This window comes from Mesoplodon densirostris, chromosome 7 (genome assembly GCF_025265405.1).
Source record: "Mesoplodon densirostris isolate mMesDen1 chromosome 7, mMesDen1 primary haplotype, whole genome shotgun sequence".
In the NCBI taxonomy this organism is placed as follows: Eukaryota; Metazoa; Chordata; class Mammalia; order Artiodactyla; family Ziphiidae; genus Mesoplodon; species Mesoplodon densirostris.
In genome coordinates, this window is record NC_082667.1 from 50,703,267 (window position 1) to 50,718,018 (window position 14,752).

The following is a 14,752-nucleotide window of genomic DNA, read 5'->3' on the forward strand; positions in this document are numbered from 1 at the left end:
GGCGAAGGGAAACTAAGGGGTTAAGGCGATGAGCTTGAGAAAGCCCAGAAAACTAGAAAAGCGACCCCCTCACCCCCACCCCCGGCTTAGCCCAGCTAAGTAAGCCCCTCCCCTTCGCCACCGGGGCGGTCGCCGCGCGCTCCCTCCCTCCGCCCCTCGCTTACAAGACCTAATGAGCTCCCCCGGGAGGCCGAGCAGCGAGCCCGGCCCCAAGCGAGGAAGCTGTGCCGCGCGCACCGCGCCAGGGCGGGAGCCGGGCCTGGGCGGCGGGCGGGAAGCAGCCGGGGTCGCACGGGCGGCGCTGCGGGCCGCCCGGGAGCCGCGGCGATGGCAGTCCAGGCGGCGCTCCTCAGCACGCACCCCTTCGTCCCCTTCGGCTTCGGGGGCTCCCCTGACGGGCTGGGAGGCGCCTTCGGAGCCCTGGACAAGGGTTGCTGTTTCGAGGACGAGGAGACCGGGACACCGGCGGGCGCGCTGCTGGCGGGCGCCGAGGGCGGGGACGTGCGTGAGGCCACCCGCGACCTGCTCAGCTTCATCGACTCGGCGTCCAGCAACATCAAGCTGGCGTTGGACAAGCCCGGCAAGTCGAAGCGGAAGGTGAACCACCGCAAGTACCTGCAGAAGCAGATCAAGCGCTGCAGCGGCCTCATGGGCGCCGCGCCCCCGGGTCCGCCCTCCCCGGGCGCCGCCGACACGCCCGCCAAGCGGCCGCTCGCCGTCGCCAGCGCCCAGACGGTCCCGGTCCATGCCCACGGCAAGGCGGCCCCCCGGCGGGAGGCGTCGCAGGCCGCGGCGGCCGCCAGCCTGCAAAGCCAGAGCCTGGCCGCTCTCTTCGACTCGCTGAGCCACGTCCCTGGGGCCGCAGATCCTGCCGGGGCTGCGGAGGCGGCGCCCGCGGCCGGGCTCGTGGGAGCGGGCGCTGGGGGCGTGGGAGGGGACGCGGCCGGCCCCGCAGGGGGTCCGGCCGGCCCCGGCGCCAGGAAGGTCCCGCTGCGGGCCCGCAACCTGCCCCCGTCCTTCTTCACCGAGCCGTCCCGGGCGGGCGGCGGCGGGTGCGGCCCGTCGGGGCCCGGCGTGAGCTTGGGCGACCTGGAGAAGGGCGCCGAGGCCGCGGAGTTCTTCGAGCTGCTGGGGCCCGACTACGGCGCCGGCACCGAGGCGGGCGTCTTGCTCGCCGCGGAGCCTCTCGATGTGCTCCTCACCGGAGCCGCCGTCCTAAGGGGACCCCCGGAGCTGGAGCCCGGCCTCTTTGAGCCGCCACCCGCGATGGGGGGGAGCCTACTGTACCCCGAGCCCTGGAGCGCCCCGGGCGGCCCCACAACCAAGAAGTCACCCCTGGCTGCCCCCCGCGGTGGCTTGACCTTGAACGAGCCCTTGCGCCCCCTGTACCCAGCCGCCGCGGACTCTCCGGGCGGGGACGACGGGCCCGGCCTTTTGGCCTCTTTCACCCCCTTCTTCTCAGACTGCACTCTGCCCCCGCCGCCCCCGCCCCCGCAGGTGTCCTACGACTACAGCGCGGGCTACAGCCGCACGGCGTACGCCAGCCTTTGGAGACCGGACGGGATTTGGGAAGGGGCGCCCGGGGAGGAGGGGGCGCACCGGGACTGACTGCGCGGTACCCTTCTCCCCCAGTGGAGACTGCTGTGGAGGCGGCCGCCTCTGGGTCTCTTCCAAGCCTAGAGAACGATGGGCAAATGCACGTGGAGTTGAAACGGGATTTAAAAAATTCAGTTAATAAAAGAAACTTAAGAAAAAGATATGAAGAGAAGTCGGGGGTTGTTTTAATCACAGCCTCGTGTTTAAGAAAAAAAAAAAAAAAAGCCGTTGGAACGTTCTTACCGGATCAGACAAGCCAAGAAATCAAGACGGGATTTGGGGAATGGGGTGGGGATGGCGGAAGGGGCAGGAGGTGGCTTCTGTAGCCACCTGTCCCTTCTCCAACTTTTCATCAAAAGGTCAGTGTATTTAGTGTGCTTGCCCCCTCCAAACAGTGCCCTGGGCCCTCCCCTCCCCTCCCCTTAGAGTGCGTTATGAATTAAAGTCTATTGAAAAGAATGGAGCAGAGGTATGTTGTTATTGATTTGGGTGTTTTCTTAGAGGACGGTTTCCTGTGTGGTCTCTGCCTTGTTAGGTGAGAGTGTTATTGAGGACGTGAGGCCAGTGGGCACTGCCGACCTCCCCTGTGCTGGTCCCGGGTATGCGTCTCTGTCACTTTTCCTCCTAGGTTTCTTCAGGCTCCCTTCTTTCTTCCATCTCTTTAACCTTCCCACTCTTATCAGTGCCCTTGTTCACTTTTCTTTCTCTGGCCTCTCATTGCTCTATTTTTTCCTGTGGGCTTTTCTTGCAAATTTCTGATGTAGGAGGCTAAAATTTAGCAAACCTGGGGTCCATTTCTCTCCTTTTCCCATTCTTCAACCACTTTGGGAGGGGGAGACTGGGCAAGTTATAACACCTTTGCATCTAAGTTTCTTTATCTGAGAGGGTGGGGACAACGATATTTCCTCCACTTTTCACTTCTTCACAGCTTGTTGGGTAGCTCAGAGGGAAAATACATAACATGCCTTGAGCACCCCACCCCCAGGCCAGTGCTTGATTGGTTCTGCAGGTATATATACTTTGTATACCTATATAAATGTTTTCTACACATGGAAGCCATTAGGACTGTAAGTCCCATGCTGTTTTTTGGTGCCTGGTGATTGTCCTTTCCCTTACAAGCTGTACACTCTCTCTACCCTCTGTCATCCTGTTCCACTCCCCGCCCCCCTCTGTTGTTTTCTGCCATCCTGTGCTTCCTCACACGCTTATACCCACATTCTCTCCATGAAAGGGCATAGTGAAGGTGTGAAGTTTCCTAAGGAGACTCTTCCCTGGATAGCAGGTTTGATGAATGGAATCTGAAGGGGCCCTGGAGTCTGATCCATTCATCAGAGGGAGATTGGGGAAAAATCAGAAACGTTTTAACCAGCCATGAAGTGGCAGAGAGGACTCATGGCATATCAGGATCATTGAAGGGCAGAGGAGGAAAGACTGGTTGGGAAGTGAGCCGCTGGAAAGACAAAAGTGAGCCCTTCAGTTCTGCAGCCTTGCCGGTCCGGAGAGACCAACACCCAGACAATACGAGATGTTGCCTTCTGGTTATGTTGCAGAGGAGAGACAGCTGCCTCTGTTCAGGCAGCCAAGATAGATTGCAAGAGTATCCATATGTGAGAAAGTTGAAACCCAGTGTTATGCAAAAGATTTTAAAATCTAGATCAGTGTTTGCCCAAATCAAAAGTACTGCGATCTTTCAGAAAAGAATTTGGGAAAAAAACCAAGATACTGAGCCATGGCAGACAGCTTTCAATGCTATCCCTAAATCACTTTCTTCTGAATAAAACCTGTCTTAAGAAAGCACCACGAGAAATACAGCAGAGAGTCCTGTTAACTATGAAAAGAACGTTTGTAAGTTTAGAAACTTGGTGTCTATTAAATTGCAAGGTGGTGACAAATGATTAATTCCACTGTGCTAGCAGAATATTATTCAGCAATTATTTAATTTATTGAAATGACTTTATGCTGTTATGATTCATTTGAAAAGTGAGGCTCAGACAGGTTAAATAACTTGTCAAAAGCAAGTAGTGGGTCCAAGATCCAGATCTGTAAGTGTCCTGTCACCGAGAACTGTCTATTACTTTGCTTCTGCCGTGCTTTGTTAGTGTGTATGGTTTCCAGTCCCCTGCATTATGCTACTAGCAGGGATTCAACATCACCACCATTGACATTTTGGGCAGGTTAATTCTTTGCTGTGGGGACTGCCCTGTGCATAGTAGGATGTTTAGCAGCATCCCTGGCCTCTACCCACTAGATGCCAATAGCACTCCCCTACTTGTGACAATCAAAAATATCTCCATTACCTCAAATCCCCTGGGGGGCAAAATTGCTACCAGTTGAAAACCACTATGCTAGACAAATATATAAGCAGCATCTGTGGGGTGCCTGGCACTTTCACGTACATGACCTCATTTAATACTAACAAAGGTTTGTGTTTAGGTATTGTTATTGTCCTCACTGTTATAGGTGAAAACTAAGAAGGGCAAAAGGAGGGGCTAAATCAATCAGCTTAGCTACATCTCATCTCTGCTAATTTACCAGCCATGGACTAGCTAACTGTATTGAAATGAAGTCTTCCCCTTGGCAAAATTGGATAACTATCCTAAAGGGTTATCATGAGGATTTGGCATAGGGTATGTATAAATGCCCACCACCAGAGAAAGATAGTTCTTAGTACCAGGCAGCCAAGTCTTGGCATTATGTCAAGGTTCCAAACCATCCAGGATGCCAAGAATGTGTGCTTGGCCCCTATGTAGCCTCCAAATTGCCCCATCTTTGATTCCTCTTCTCCCCATGTTGCTTTCCAGTCTGAGCTCATGTATGCCTGACTGTGCCAGCTACCACAGTACAGTAAGGAGTGCCCATTAATAATAGTCCTGCCAAAGGCTGAGTATAGTTTTTGCTTCCTCTCATGTTTCATTTTCTCCTGAAGCCTGTTAAAAAGTATTTTTGTCTCCTGTCTAGCCACGTACTTGACCATAGACAAGTCTTTTTAAGTGCAATGGTAGATATTTTTCAAGACTGGAAATATGTTATAATATGCTTGTAGTTGTATGACTTTGGACAGGCTGGGGATCTTAGCCTAGCTGGTGATAATAATTACGTTATAAGCTGCGTATTCAGGATTCCCCATCTCAGCTGGGCATTCCTGGGTTCTTGGAACATGTTTTACTGTTTTCTTACATCTCCAAGCCTTTGCTCATCTCCGTTCAAGCCTCAACCCCACCCCTCTCCTCACTCTGTGTCCTGACAAGATGGAAAGCATCTGTTGTAATCCCTCTCCATTTCCCATTCCCACTTTCACACATGGGATTTTCTCTCAGGCAGGTGGGACCTTCTCCTACCCTCGGGACTCAGCATCCTGCCTCTTCTACTTCATGAGGACAAGATGCTGCTCCATCAATTATCCTTAGTTTCCTATATCTCCAGCCTCATCCTCACTTTTTCCTTTCATTATAGAAATAAGCCTTCAGCATGGTTTAAAAAATAAGAAAGAGGGGGAATAAAGAGGTGAAAAATTCTCTCGACCCTGTTTCCTTCTCTAGATATTACTCTATCTTCTTTTCTTTAGAGTTGAGTCTCTCAGAAAAACAATCCACACTTTTTTGCCTCTGTCTCACCTGCTATTTAAACCTTAACTATTTTGAGTCCTAAGGTGACCAAACATCCCAGCTTGCATAGGACTGTCCCAGACAGTTATTTTGCCTGTGTGTTTGGTGGCAGGCATAGAGGATATTGTGACATGCTTTCAATCATTTGTTCCACCCATAGATTATGACCAGAATTTTCCTCTGTGAGATTAACAATAACTAGAAGCCCTGTTCTCAATGAATCTAAAATTGAGTTGGACAGTTCAGACTATAGGTACAAGAGATGTTTAGTGCCAATATGAGAGTGAAGAAGCAATACAGGAAAATAATCTGAGGGATGTCACAAAGTGCTCGATAGTTTAATTCCTAAATGAATAGTACAGGCAGGTTTTTTTTTTTTTTTGCTTACAAAATGTGATGTTACTAGAAACATATTCCAGTTTGAGAAACACCATATTTATTTTTTCATAGAATGTGATGGCAGGGATGGAGAGGAGAGAGAGAGAGAGAGAGAGAGAGAGAGAGAGAGAGAGAGAGAGAGAGAGAGAGAGAAAGGAGGGAGAATATGTGGCTAGATTCCTGGCAATGGACTCAAGATCCATTTATTACCTAGAGTAAATGTTATGGGTTGGATTGTGTTCCCTCAGAAAGATATGTTGAAGTCCTAACACCCAGGCCCTCAGAATGTGACCTTATTCGGAAATAGGGTCTTACCTAATCAGAGGTTATCAAGTTAAAATGAGGTCACTAGGGTGGGAGCTATTCCAATATGACTGGTGTCCTTATAAAAAGGAGAAATTTGGACACAGAGACAGACGCAAAGAGAGAAGACAATGTGAAGATACGAAGGGAGAAGACAGCCATGTGACTGGAGTGATGCATCTACAAGCTAAGGAGTGCCAAGGTTTGCCCACAAACACCAGAATCTAGAAGAGGCAAGGAAGCATCTCTCTCTATCACCTTCATAAAGACCCTACCGACACCTTGATTTCAGACTGCTAGGCTCCAGAACTGAGACAATACATTTCTATTGTTTTAAGCCAATTAGTGGCACCTTGTTATAGCAGTCCTAGGAAACTAATAAAGTAATGAACACTATGACAAGCAAAATTAAATCCTATTTATTGGGCCACACAAAGTTGGTGTTTTTTTTTTGCATGCTTAAACAAGACTTATGTAACTATGCCATATTTTATTTCATTTCACTTCATTTCATTTTAGGAAATACTAGGAAAGGGACCCTGAACAGATGTAACACAACCTCTAGAAGCTGTCCACAATTTGAGGGATGGACGGTCAGCAGCCAAGAATGCTAGGGAACAGACTGAGCAGCTCAGTTCATGCCCAGGCTTGGTCAGAATGGGGTGCATCTGGCAGAGACGGCTGACTTGTTACGCACTCTGAGGCTCTTGTTGAACCTCATTCCATCCAGTGTCACTTGGCTGCAAATCCTCAGCCTCTGGGCCAGGAACAACCTACCCTGACAGTGCAAGGGGGTCTGCTCCTCATCAAGAAGTGGGTCTACTGGACAAGCATCTGTGTGCTCAAGTTGGTGCAGCCTTTCCCCTGTCTTCCTTGGTGTGTGCTTGATCGGTATGGTACTGCTTTTGCCCTGTCTCCCACTCATGTTCGGCTGTGTCTGGAGCTCTACTGGGACACCCAGTTCACTTAGCAGGGGCCTGGCCCTTTGTTTTCACTAGACTTGAGGCTTGTGAACGTAGGCATTGTGTGTGTCCTGTTCATTGTTGTACTTCCAGGGACTATCTGTGTCTGACATACAGGGACTCAAACACTTATCAAATGAACAAATTGCCAGCCCTCCTTGCTATTGGCAAGACTCTGTCCTTCCTTGCTACCAAATTCTCTGCCAGCTCCAGCCACTACTTCAAGATGCCTTCGAAGATGGCTTGGAACTAAAATGCTGCCTCTCATGTAACTGCTGTTCCTGGATTCTAACAGCTCTGAATGTGTCTCACCTGCTCCTCTCATCCTCTCTTCCCCTCAACACATTTCCAAGTCCAAGTCCCACTTGCCTCTGGGACCTCGTGACTAAGCTGCTTTCCTAGACCTTGATCCTGATCAGTATCTCTAGCCCTGTTCTAGTTTCTTTGTAATATTTACCCAAGTAAGACCCCCACTTTTCATTTCCCGAAAGGAGAAGTTTTTGTTAAAGTCAGAAATTAGTAGAATTCCTAAAAACATGTGAAATTAACTATGTAAGTCATGATTCTATTTGTTTGGCAGCAGTGTAAAAATAACTTTTTTTCAAGGTAGAAAATAGTAGTAAAGAAATATCAGTCAGGAGGAGGGATGTCAGCGAGATGACGGAATAGGTGGTCCCAGTTTATCTCCTTCACAGAAAGACCAACTAGCAACTGTGCACAACAAGACACCTCTGAAGATTCCAGGACCCAGGAGTGGGGTTGAAGCATACCCTTGGATCACAGAAATCAGGAAAAACTGCATTAGAAGGGTAAGAGCAGGACTTCCCTTTGACTGCATTGCCCCTCCCCCAGACTGGCCTGGCTCTGTACCTAGAAGGTCCCCTAGGGCCTACAACTTCTCCTGTGGGAAAAAGAGAGCTCAAGGTGGACATCCAGCTTCCTCAGCATTCCAGGATGCTTCCCAGGAGGCCCACTTCAGTCTTGCCTTACAGGAATCACTGGGGGAATCAGTAGGGTTAGACCAGCAGGGATCAGCTAGAGACGGAGAAGGGGATGCGGATCAAAGAAAGCAGCATGTGGATCTTGGCCGACTGTGTTCCTGCTGGTGGTGGCACCTGAGCAGAGCCCAGCTGGTGGCCATGCCTATCCACAGAGCTGAGGTAGTGCCCCTATCTGGCCAGGGAGCTCTTTGGGCAGTTCTGTCCAGTTTGGGTCCACAGCCAATGGGCTGTCCAGCTGTAGATCTCATTCTATGACCCCACATGGACAGGGTGCCAAGTCCTCAGTCTGGCCTGGTTGCTGAGCATAGCCTCCAGCCCTGCCTGACGAGGGCATGGGGAGAGAACCCTGAGCAGCCTCCGAGCCCAGTTTACTGCCCTGTTTGGGCAGGGAGCCAAGCCATCAGCCCTACATAGCATCAGAGCACAGACTGTGGCCTCACCCAACCAGAGAGGCTGGACACTAATCCTGCCCAGTCTCAGATCCTAAGGCCCAGGTTGATTATTGAGCATAGCTGGTGGCCCAACCCTATCAGGGAGCCGGGCCAACAGCAGAGCACAGCCAGCAGCCTGTCCAACTGTGGCTGACAGCCTGTGGCCTTACCAAACTATGGGACACAGCCTGTGGCCCTGTCTGATCATACAGTCAAGCCAGCTGCATTTTATGAGGCTAGCATCTCCCTGATACCCCTTGACTGAAAAACAATGCACAACCTAAAAGTTGAGAGTTATGTTTTATTCAGCAGGCAAAACTGAGGACTTAAGCCTGGGACACAGCATCTCAGAGGAGAGATGCTTCCAAAGAGGTAAGGGAGGAGTCGGGATATTTGGCAGTTTTTGCAACAAAGACCAGGTAGTTGGAACACCAAAAGATTACTGTTAACTGAAGAAAACCAGACAGCTCAAGTTAAGGAACTTAGTGCTTTTCTATGTGTGGGAAGATGCAAGGGTCTGGGCTCACTGAAATCATTCCTTTGATATGCATGTCAGCTATCTGGGGCCAGTATCCCGTGCTTTCTCACCCTGAATCCCCTCAGGGTACGTAGTTGGGGGTGAGGGCTTGGCTATGGGCAGCCTATTTGTCTCCATCCTGAGTTCCCTCAGGGCTCACCATCTGGGTGGCTGTAGTAGCTTTATGGCTGCAACATCCTTTTTTTACTGATATGGCAGGCAACAATTTTTTCATTGACATACCAAAGCCAGATAACAACACTCTAAGAAAAGAAAATTAAAGGCCATATCACTGAGGAATATTGAAGTAAAATCCTCAACAAAATATTAGCAACTCAAATTCAATGGTACATTAAAGGGATCATACATTTTGATTAAGTGTAATTTTTTCCATCAATCAGTTCGCGCCTGACCAGGAGGATCCCTAGTATCTACCTTCATAGAAGACAAGAACACAGTAACAGCATGCAGTAAGCAGGGACTTGGAGCAGGAGTGGTCTAGCATGCATGAACAAAACCACAATTTGGGGACAACTTACAGCTAGGTTTCTTTATGTTTAATTAGTTGCTCAACCACCTACTGCCTCATTTGCATGAATTCTTAGTAGCTCTCTGCTAGAGTCTTCCCCTCACCCCAGAGCATGCCAGAACCTGGAGGCTTACACGGTCCAATAGACATATAGCCCAAAAAGGGGATTCAGACTGGCTTTGCCATTCAAGTGAGTCTAGAACTGGGGTCTATAAATCTGCTACTGTCATTGCTTGTCATGCAGCTTGGTTTCACAGAGTTGTACAGATCATATACACTGTGGAGCTTACACAGCCAAGGAGATGAGTGGAAACTAAAATCCAGCCCGTGCTTACTGTTGGGTCACTAAACTGGCACCCAAGGAAGGGGATGCCTTCTTCTTTTTTAATTTATACAAAGATGCTAAATAGGTAGCTCTGACCCTGGGTGTCACCACTGAAAACTGGTCTTAATCAGAAGAACAGACCTGTTGGTGCAGCTGAACCGATTTGCTGCAAAAGTCCCATGTGCATTGTGGGAAGGCAGTCTCCTCCCAGGAACACCAGGTCAGGACTAGTCTGGAACCGCTACCTCAGGGACCAGCACCACCAACACTCTCCTTCTCTCTTTTTAGGATCTACTTGGGTCATCAGCTTTTCCTTTTAAACCCTTTCCCTGAACTATGGGTGTTATGGATTGAATGTGTGTGTCCCCCCCAAATCCGTATGTTGAAATCTTAATCTCCAATGTTGTGGTATTTGGAGTTGGGGACTTTGGGAGTTAATTAGGTCATGAGGATGGAACTTTTTTTTTTTTTTTTTTTTTTTGCGGTACACGGGCCTCTCACTGTTGTGGCCTCTCCCATTGCGGAGCACAGGCTCCGGGCGCGCAGGCTCAGCGGCCATGGCTCACGGGCCCAGCCGCTCCGTGGCATGTGGGATCTTCCCGGACTGGGGCACGAACCCGTGTCCCCTGCATCGGCAGGTGGACTCTCAACCACTGTGCCACCAGGGAAGCCCGAGGATGGCGCTTTTATGAATGGAATTAGTGCCCTTAAAAGAAGAGGCAAGAAAGCTAGCTCACTCTCTTCCTCGTCCTCTACTGTGAGGACACAGAAAGAAGCAGGGGCCTTACCAAGAACCCCACCATGCTGGCACCCTGATCTCAAACTTTCTGCCTCTGGAACTAGGAGAAATAAATGTCTATGGTTTAAGCCGCCCATTCTATGGTAACTGTTATAGCCACCTGAGCCGACTAAGGCAATGGGGCCCCTCATTTTTAAGGGAGGCTTCCTCAGGGTTCACAGTTGATTTCCTGTTCTTTTTTTTTTTTTAATTTTATTTATCTATTTTTGGCTGTGTTGGGTCTTCGTTGCTGTGCATGGGCTTTCTCTAGTTGTGGCGAGCTGGGCCTACTCTTCGTTGCGGTGTGGAGGCTTCTCATTGCGGTGGCTTCTCTTGTTGCAGAGCATGGGCTCTAGGCACGTGGGCTTCAGTAGTTGTGGCATGCAGGCTCAGTAGTTGTGGCTTGCGGGCTCTAGAGCGCAGGCTCAGTAGTTGTGGCACACGGACTTAGTTGCTCTGTGGCATGTGGGATTTTCCCGTACCAGGGCTCGAACCCATGTCCCCTGCATTGGCAGGCGGATTCTTAACCAGTGCACCACCAGGGAAGTTCCCCAGCCTATTCTAACCTAGCTGGCAACTCCTACCTTCTGGTAAGGGCCACTGTGGGTGGGTCCTGGCTACAGTTCTTAGGTGGTCTGAATGTTGAGGGGCATCTTTGGAGCCAGGCAGTCAGACAGAACTGAATGTTAATTCCTGCATTGCTCTCTTAGCTGTGTGCCCTTGGGCAGAATAGTAAACCAGAGCTTCAGCTTTCTCCTCTGACAAATGGCAATAATGATATCACATAGGATTGTGGCTCCATTAGATGATGTATATAGAGACCCAGGCACTACATAAAGACCCTTTTAAACCTGTCACTCTTATTGTAACTACTATTGCCCAGAGAGGGCTCAGTAGAGAGCAGGAAAAGTGCCTCAGACTTTGTGGTCGTTTCTCTTCCCTGAATCCAGTGAGGAAGGGCTCTGGATGCCCCGAGATTTTCATCTCAGGATTTAAAAGGTCACTGGAAGCTCTGGCACTGAAAACGCCCGATCCCTCCACAATGACTCGGAATCCGTGACTAACGGGCCCCTTCACATGAGCTGGTTCCTAAAGAAGCGATGGCGGCGGAGGGAGCCTTTACCCCAGAAGACAAAACAAAACCAGCACAAAGGACTCGCAGCGGCGGCGGGCGGGAGTGGTGCATCCTGCCCACGCTCTGCGCTCTGGTCCTTCTCCCGGCCGGGCCTCCCTCTGAGGGCTCGATGGCGGGTGGTCAGCTTTGTGCCCGGGGAGGTGCAGGACGCCCGAGTCCTGGGTGCGGAGTGCTGCTCAGAATCCAATCTCTCAATCAATTCTGCCTGTGACAACAGGATTTCATTGCATGGCAGGGGACCAAAGTGCTCAGAGAACCCCAGACACACTTGAACAGTAACCCAGCACTCTGGGCGGAATCTGAATCACCTTGGCAAAGGCCCGGGTCATGGGTGGCTGCCGGAGCAGCCGCTCTTACACCCCCGGTGGCATGAGGAGACAGGGAGCCTGCAGTCTGACCTTAATTACTGTTCTCTCTCTGAGTGGAGATAGGGGTGGGGAGCTTACCTTAGCTCCTATGTGCCACTGCACACCAACGGCCAAGAGCAAGCTGGAACACAGTGGAGACTTGGAAAACAATCACAGCTACACCACCTGCGCCTGGTCCTGCACTGGGCACAGACCCAGGCAGACCTGTGCTGAATTCTGTTCCAGCCTTTTCCTAGTGATGTCATTGGTAGTTACAGAACCTTTATGAGTGTTGGTTTTCTCATCTGGAGAGTGCGAATAAAAACATTCCCTGCTGTTCAGGGCAGGTCTGACCATAAGAATCATGTATATAGCTATTGGCAAAGGGTCAGGAACACAGCAGACTCCCAGGCAACGGTCGGTATCCTTGTTTCTTACTGGGATGCAACCAACTCTGCTATTTACAAGCACTGGGTAAGTCAAGTCACTTGACCATTTTTTAGTATCATCTATAAAACGAGGACACAATGACATGATGGTTGTGAGATGAACTGAAATGTAAACAGCCAGTCTGCCACAGTGTCTGCAGCGTTCAAGGCGTTTAGTAAATATTAGCAGAATCTGAAAATCATGGGGTCAGAGAAGATGATCCCCTCCTTAGCTGTGAATTTATTTCCATTTTACCTGGAGTCTGAGGAAGATCAAAGTCCTGTTGGCTCTTTAATGGTTCCCAACTCTAAGCTAATGCTTGTAGCTGACTTCTAGGTCAGTTTGATGTCATTTCTTCTGCCTGAGACTTGTCATTTCCTTTTGGCTAAGGGAAAAGTTTCAAACATAAGAGCAAATCATGGCGAGCAGAATGGTCCTCAGTCCTGGCTGATCTTCAGAATCACCTGTGGTGAGGCAAGGGCTTGAAAAACAGCCCCAGCTCCACCAACACTCCCTGAAGTGACTGGTTCAGCTGGGCCAGGCTTGGAGTCCACTTTGAAGACCACTGTTCTGTGCCCCATGCTTCTCATAGGGTGCTGAGGACTGGCTGCTTCTTCTATTACCTGCTTGGTCCTCCGCCTCTGTCAGTATCTTTTTTTTCTATTTTCTTTATTCACATAGTTGACAAAAATGTACAACTAGAGCATGTACAAGTTAGGGCTAATCTTGACACTGGACAAAGTTATAGGGTGATGTTTGATGGGAGAGAGGAAATAGTTCTTTTCTACACATTTAAAAAGAATTTAAGTATTTATACTCTATGTGTCAACAAGTGGATAAAATTGGCCTTTGGGCCAATTAAAGTGTTTGGTGTTAAGTTTAAAAAGCCTGTTTTAAGAGGAAATCTGGAAATGTGGATTATAGCTTTAGCCCTGTCAAAATGGGCAGGTTCCTAAACTTCCCTGAATCTCAGTATTTTCCTCTGTGAGATGAATATAGTGAAGACACTACCTGTCCTGTTTACTTCATTATGCCATAGTGAGGAGTGAGGGAATCAAAGAATTAGCAGTGTTTTGTAAAATGCAGAGCACAGAACAATGGAAAGAATCACAAACTCTTCATCTGCCTCTAACTTGCCTTGTGACCTCGGGTAAGTTAATATTCATTTTAGTCCCTCGGTTTCCCCACCTGCAAAGTGGGACCAACAATGCCTAATGTCCACCTCAGTGGGATGTCATGGGGACAAAATAGAGGGTGTTGGTGAAAGCACTTGGAAAAGCCGGAAACCTGTCTTAAATGGCTGTAGTGTTAGGGTCTCCACTTCATGAGGATGAAATGAAGTTAGTGTGAGGCGATGTCCCACTGAGCATCAGGGGCAGAGCTGGGGTTCTAACCAGGCCTGGTGGGCTCAGTGTCTCTGCCTCTGGTGGACATTCCCAGTGCCCTTCGTAACTGCGCTGCCTTCTCTTTTCTCTCAGTTGCTAATCTTTCTGAGGTGCAGGCAGGTCCAGACCCATTCTTTGGGTGAGGCCAGGAAGAATAGGGCCATTTACGTCTCTGTTCAGGTACTGGAAAATCCTTTTATCCTGCATCGCTGAAAAGCAGCTGAGGTAAAAACTTGGGGAATCCAAAGGCCTAAAGAGCCACCTAGTGATGACACACGCAAAGGATTCTATCTTTCGTCAGTAGCTTCATTGGCATAGAGGTAATAGGGATGCATTTGTTTTCTTCCTCTCTTAAATTTGTGCCTACCCTGGCAACCACCAAACGGAGATTGATGTGACTGTGCCTCTTCTCTGCTTGTAAACCAGATTGTCGAGTGATGCTGAATGAAAGCTGGGAATTCCTGCAGGCCTGAACTGCTACAAAGCACGGTTTCTACTCTCAGCTCCCAATTTGTAGTTAGACGCGTGCACGTGACTGAGTTTTAGGTGATGGAATGTGAGTGAAAGTGATGTGCTTCACTTGTAGGTTGGCCCCCTAAAACTTCCCTTGTGTGATCCTCCATGCTTTTTCTCCTCTGTGGTTTGATGCAGATGGGCATGGCAGTCTTGGAATTCATGTGCTGAAGGTGGAGCCACAAGATGAAAGGAATCTAGATCTCCAAGTCATTATTTAGAGGACAGCTGCCAGTCAATGAAGAAAACTTCTTTTGGACTTTATATGAGCAAGAAATAAACCTGTATTGTGCTTCAGCTGTAAGTCATCTTTGCGTTTGTTTGTTACAGAAGTTAGAGTGAACTTAACCAATACAGGTGTGCCTGCTGGTTATGCTAATCAGATCAACAATGGGAACTAGAGACAGGTTTACCATGGTTTACCATGAAGCCAATGAAACTGTATCTTTAGGGTTCTTCACTTGCACAGGACCCTTCCAAGGCCCAGGTCGTGTGTATCTGCATGTGTGAGTGTGTGT

The 14,752-nt window shown here is 49.4% G+C and overlaps 1 protein-coding gene across 1 annotated transcript; it reads left to right on the forward strand.

Moving 5' to 3' along the window:
• The first annotated feature begins 327 nt into the window (after window positions 1–327).
• Window positions 328–1,608, forward strand: FAM181B (family with sequence similarity 181 member B). The gene has a single exon (XM_060105663.1). The coding sequence runs from the start codon at window positions 328–330 to the stop codon at window positions 1,606–1,608; it is 1,281 nt and encodes a 426-aa protein (XP_059961646.1).
• Window positions 1,609–14,752: the final 13,144 nt, after the last annotated feature.

Excerpts from the sequence above, each read along its gene's own strand:
- FAM181B (XM_060105663.1), top strand. The coding sequence starts at position 328 with ATGGCAGTCCAGGCGGCGCTCCTCAGCACGCACCCCTTCGTCCCCTTC.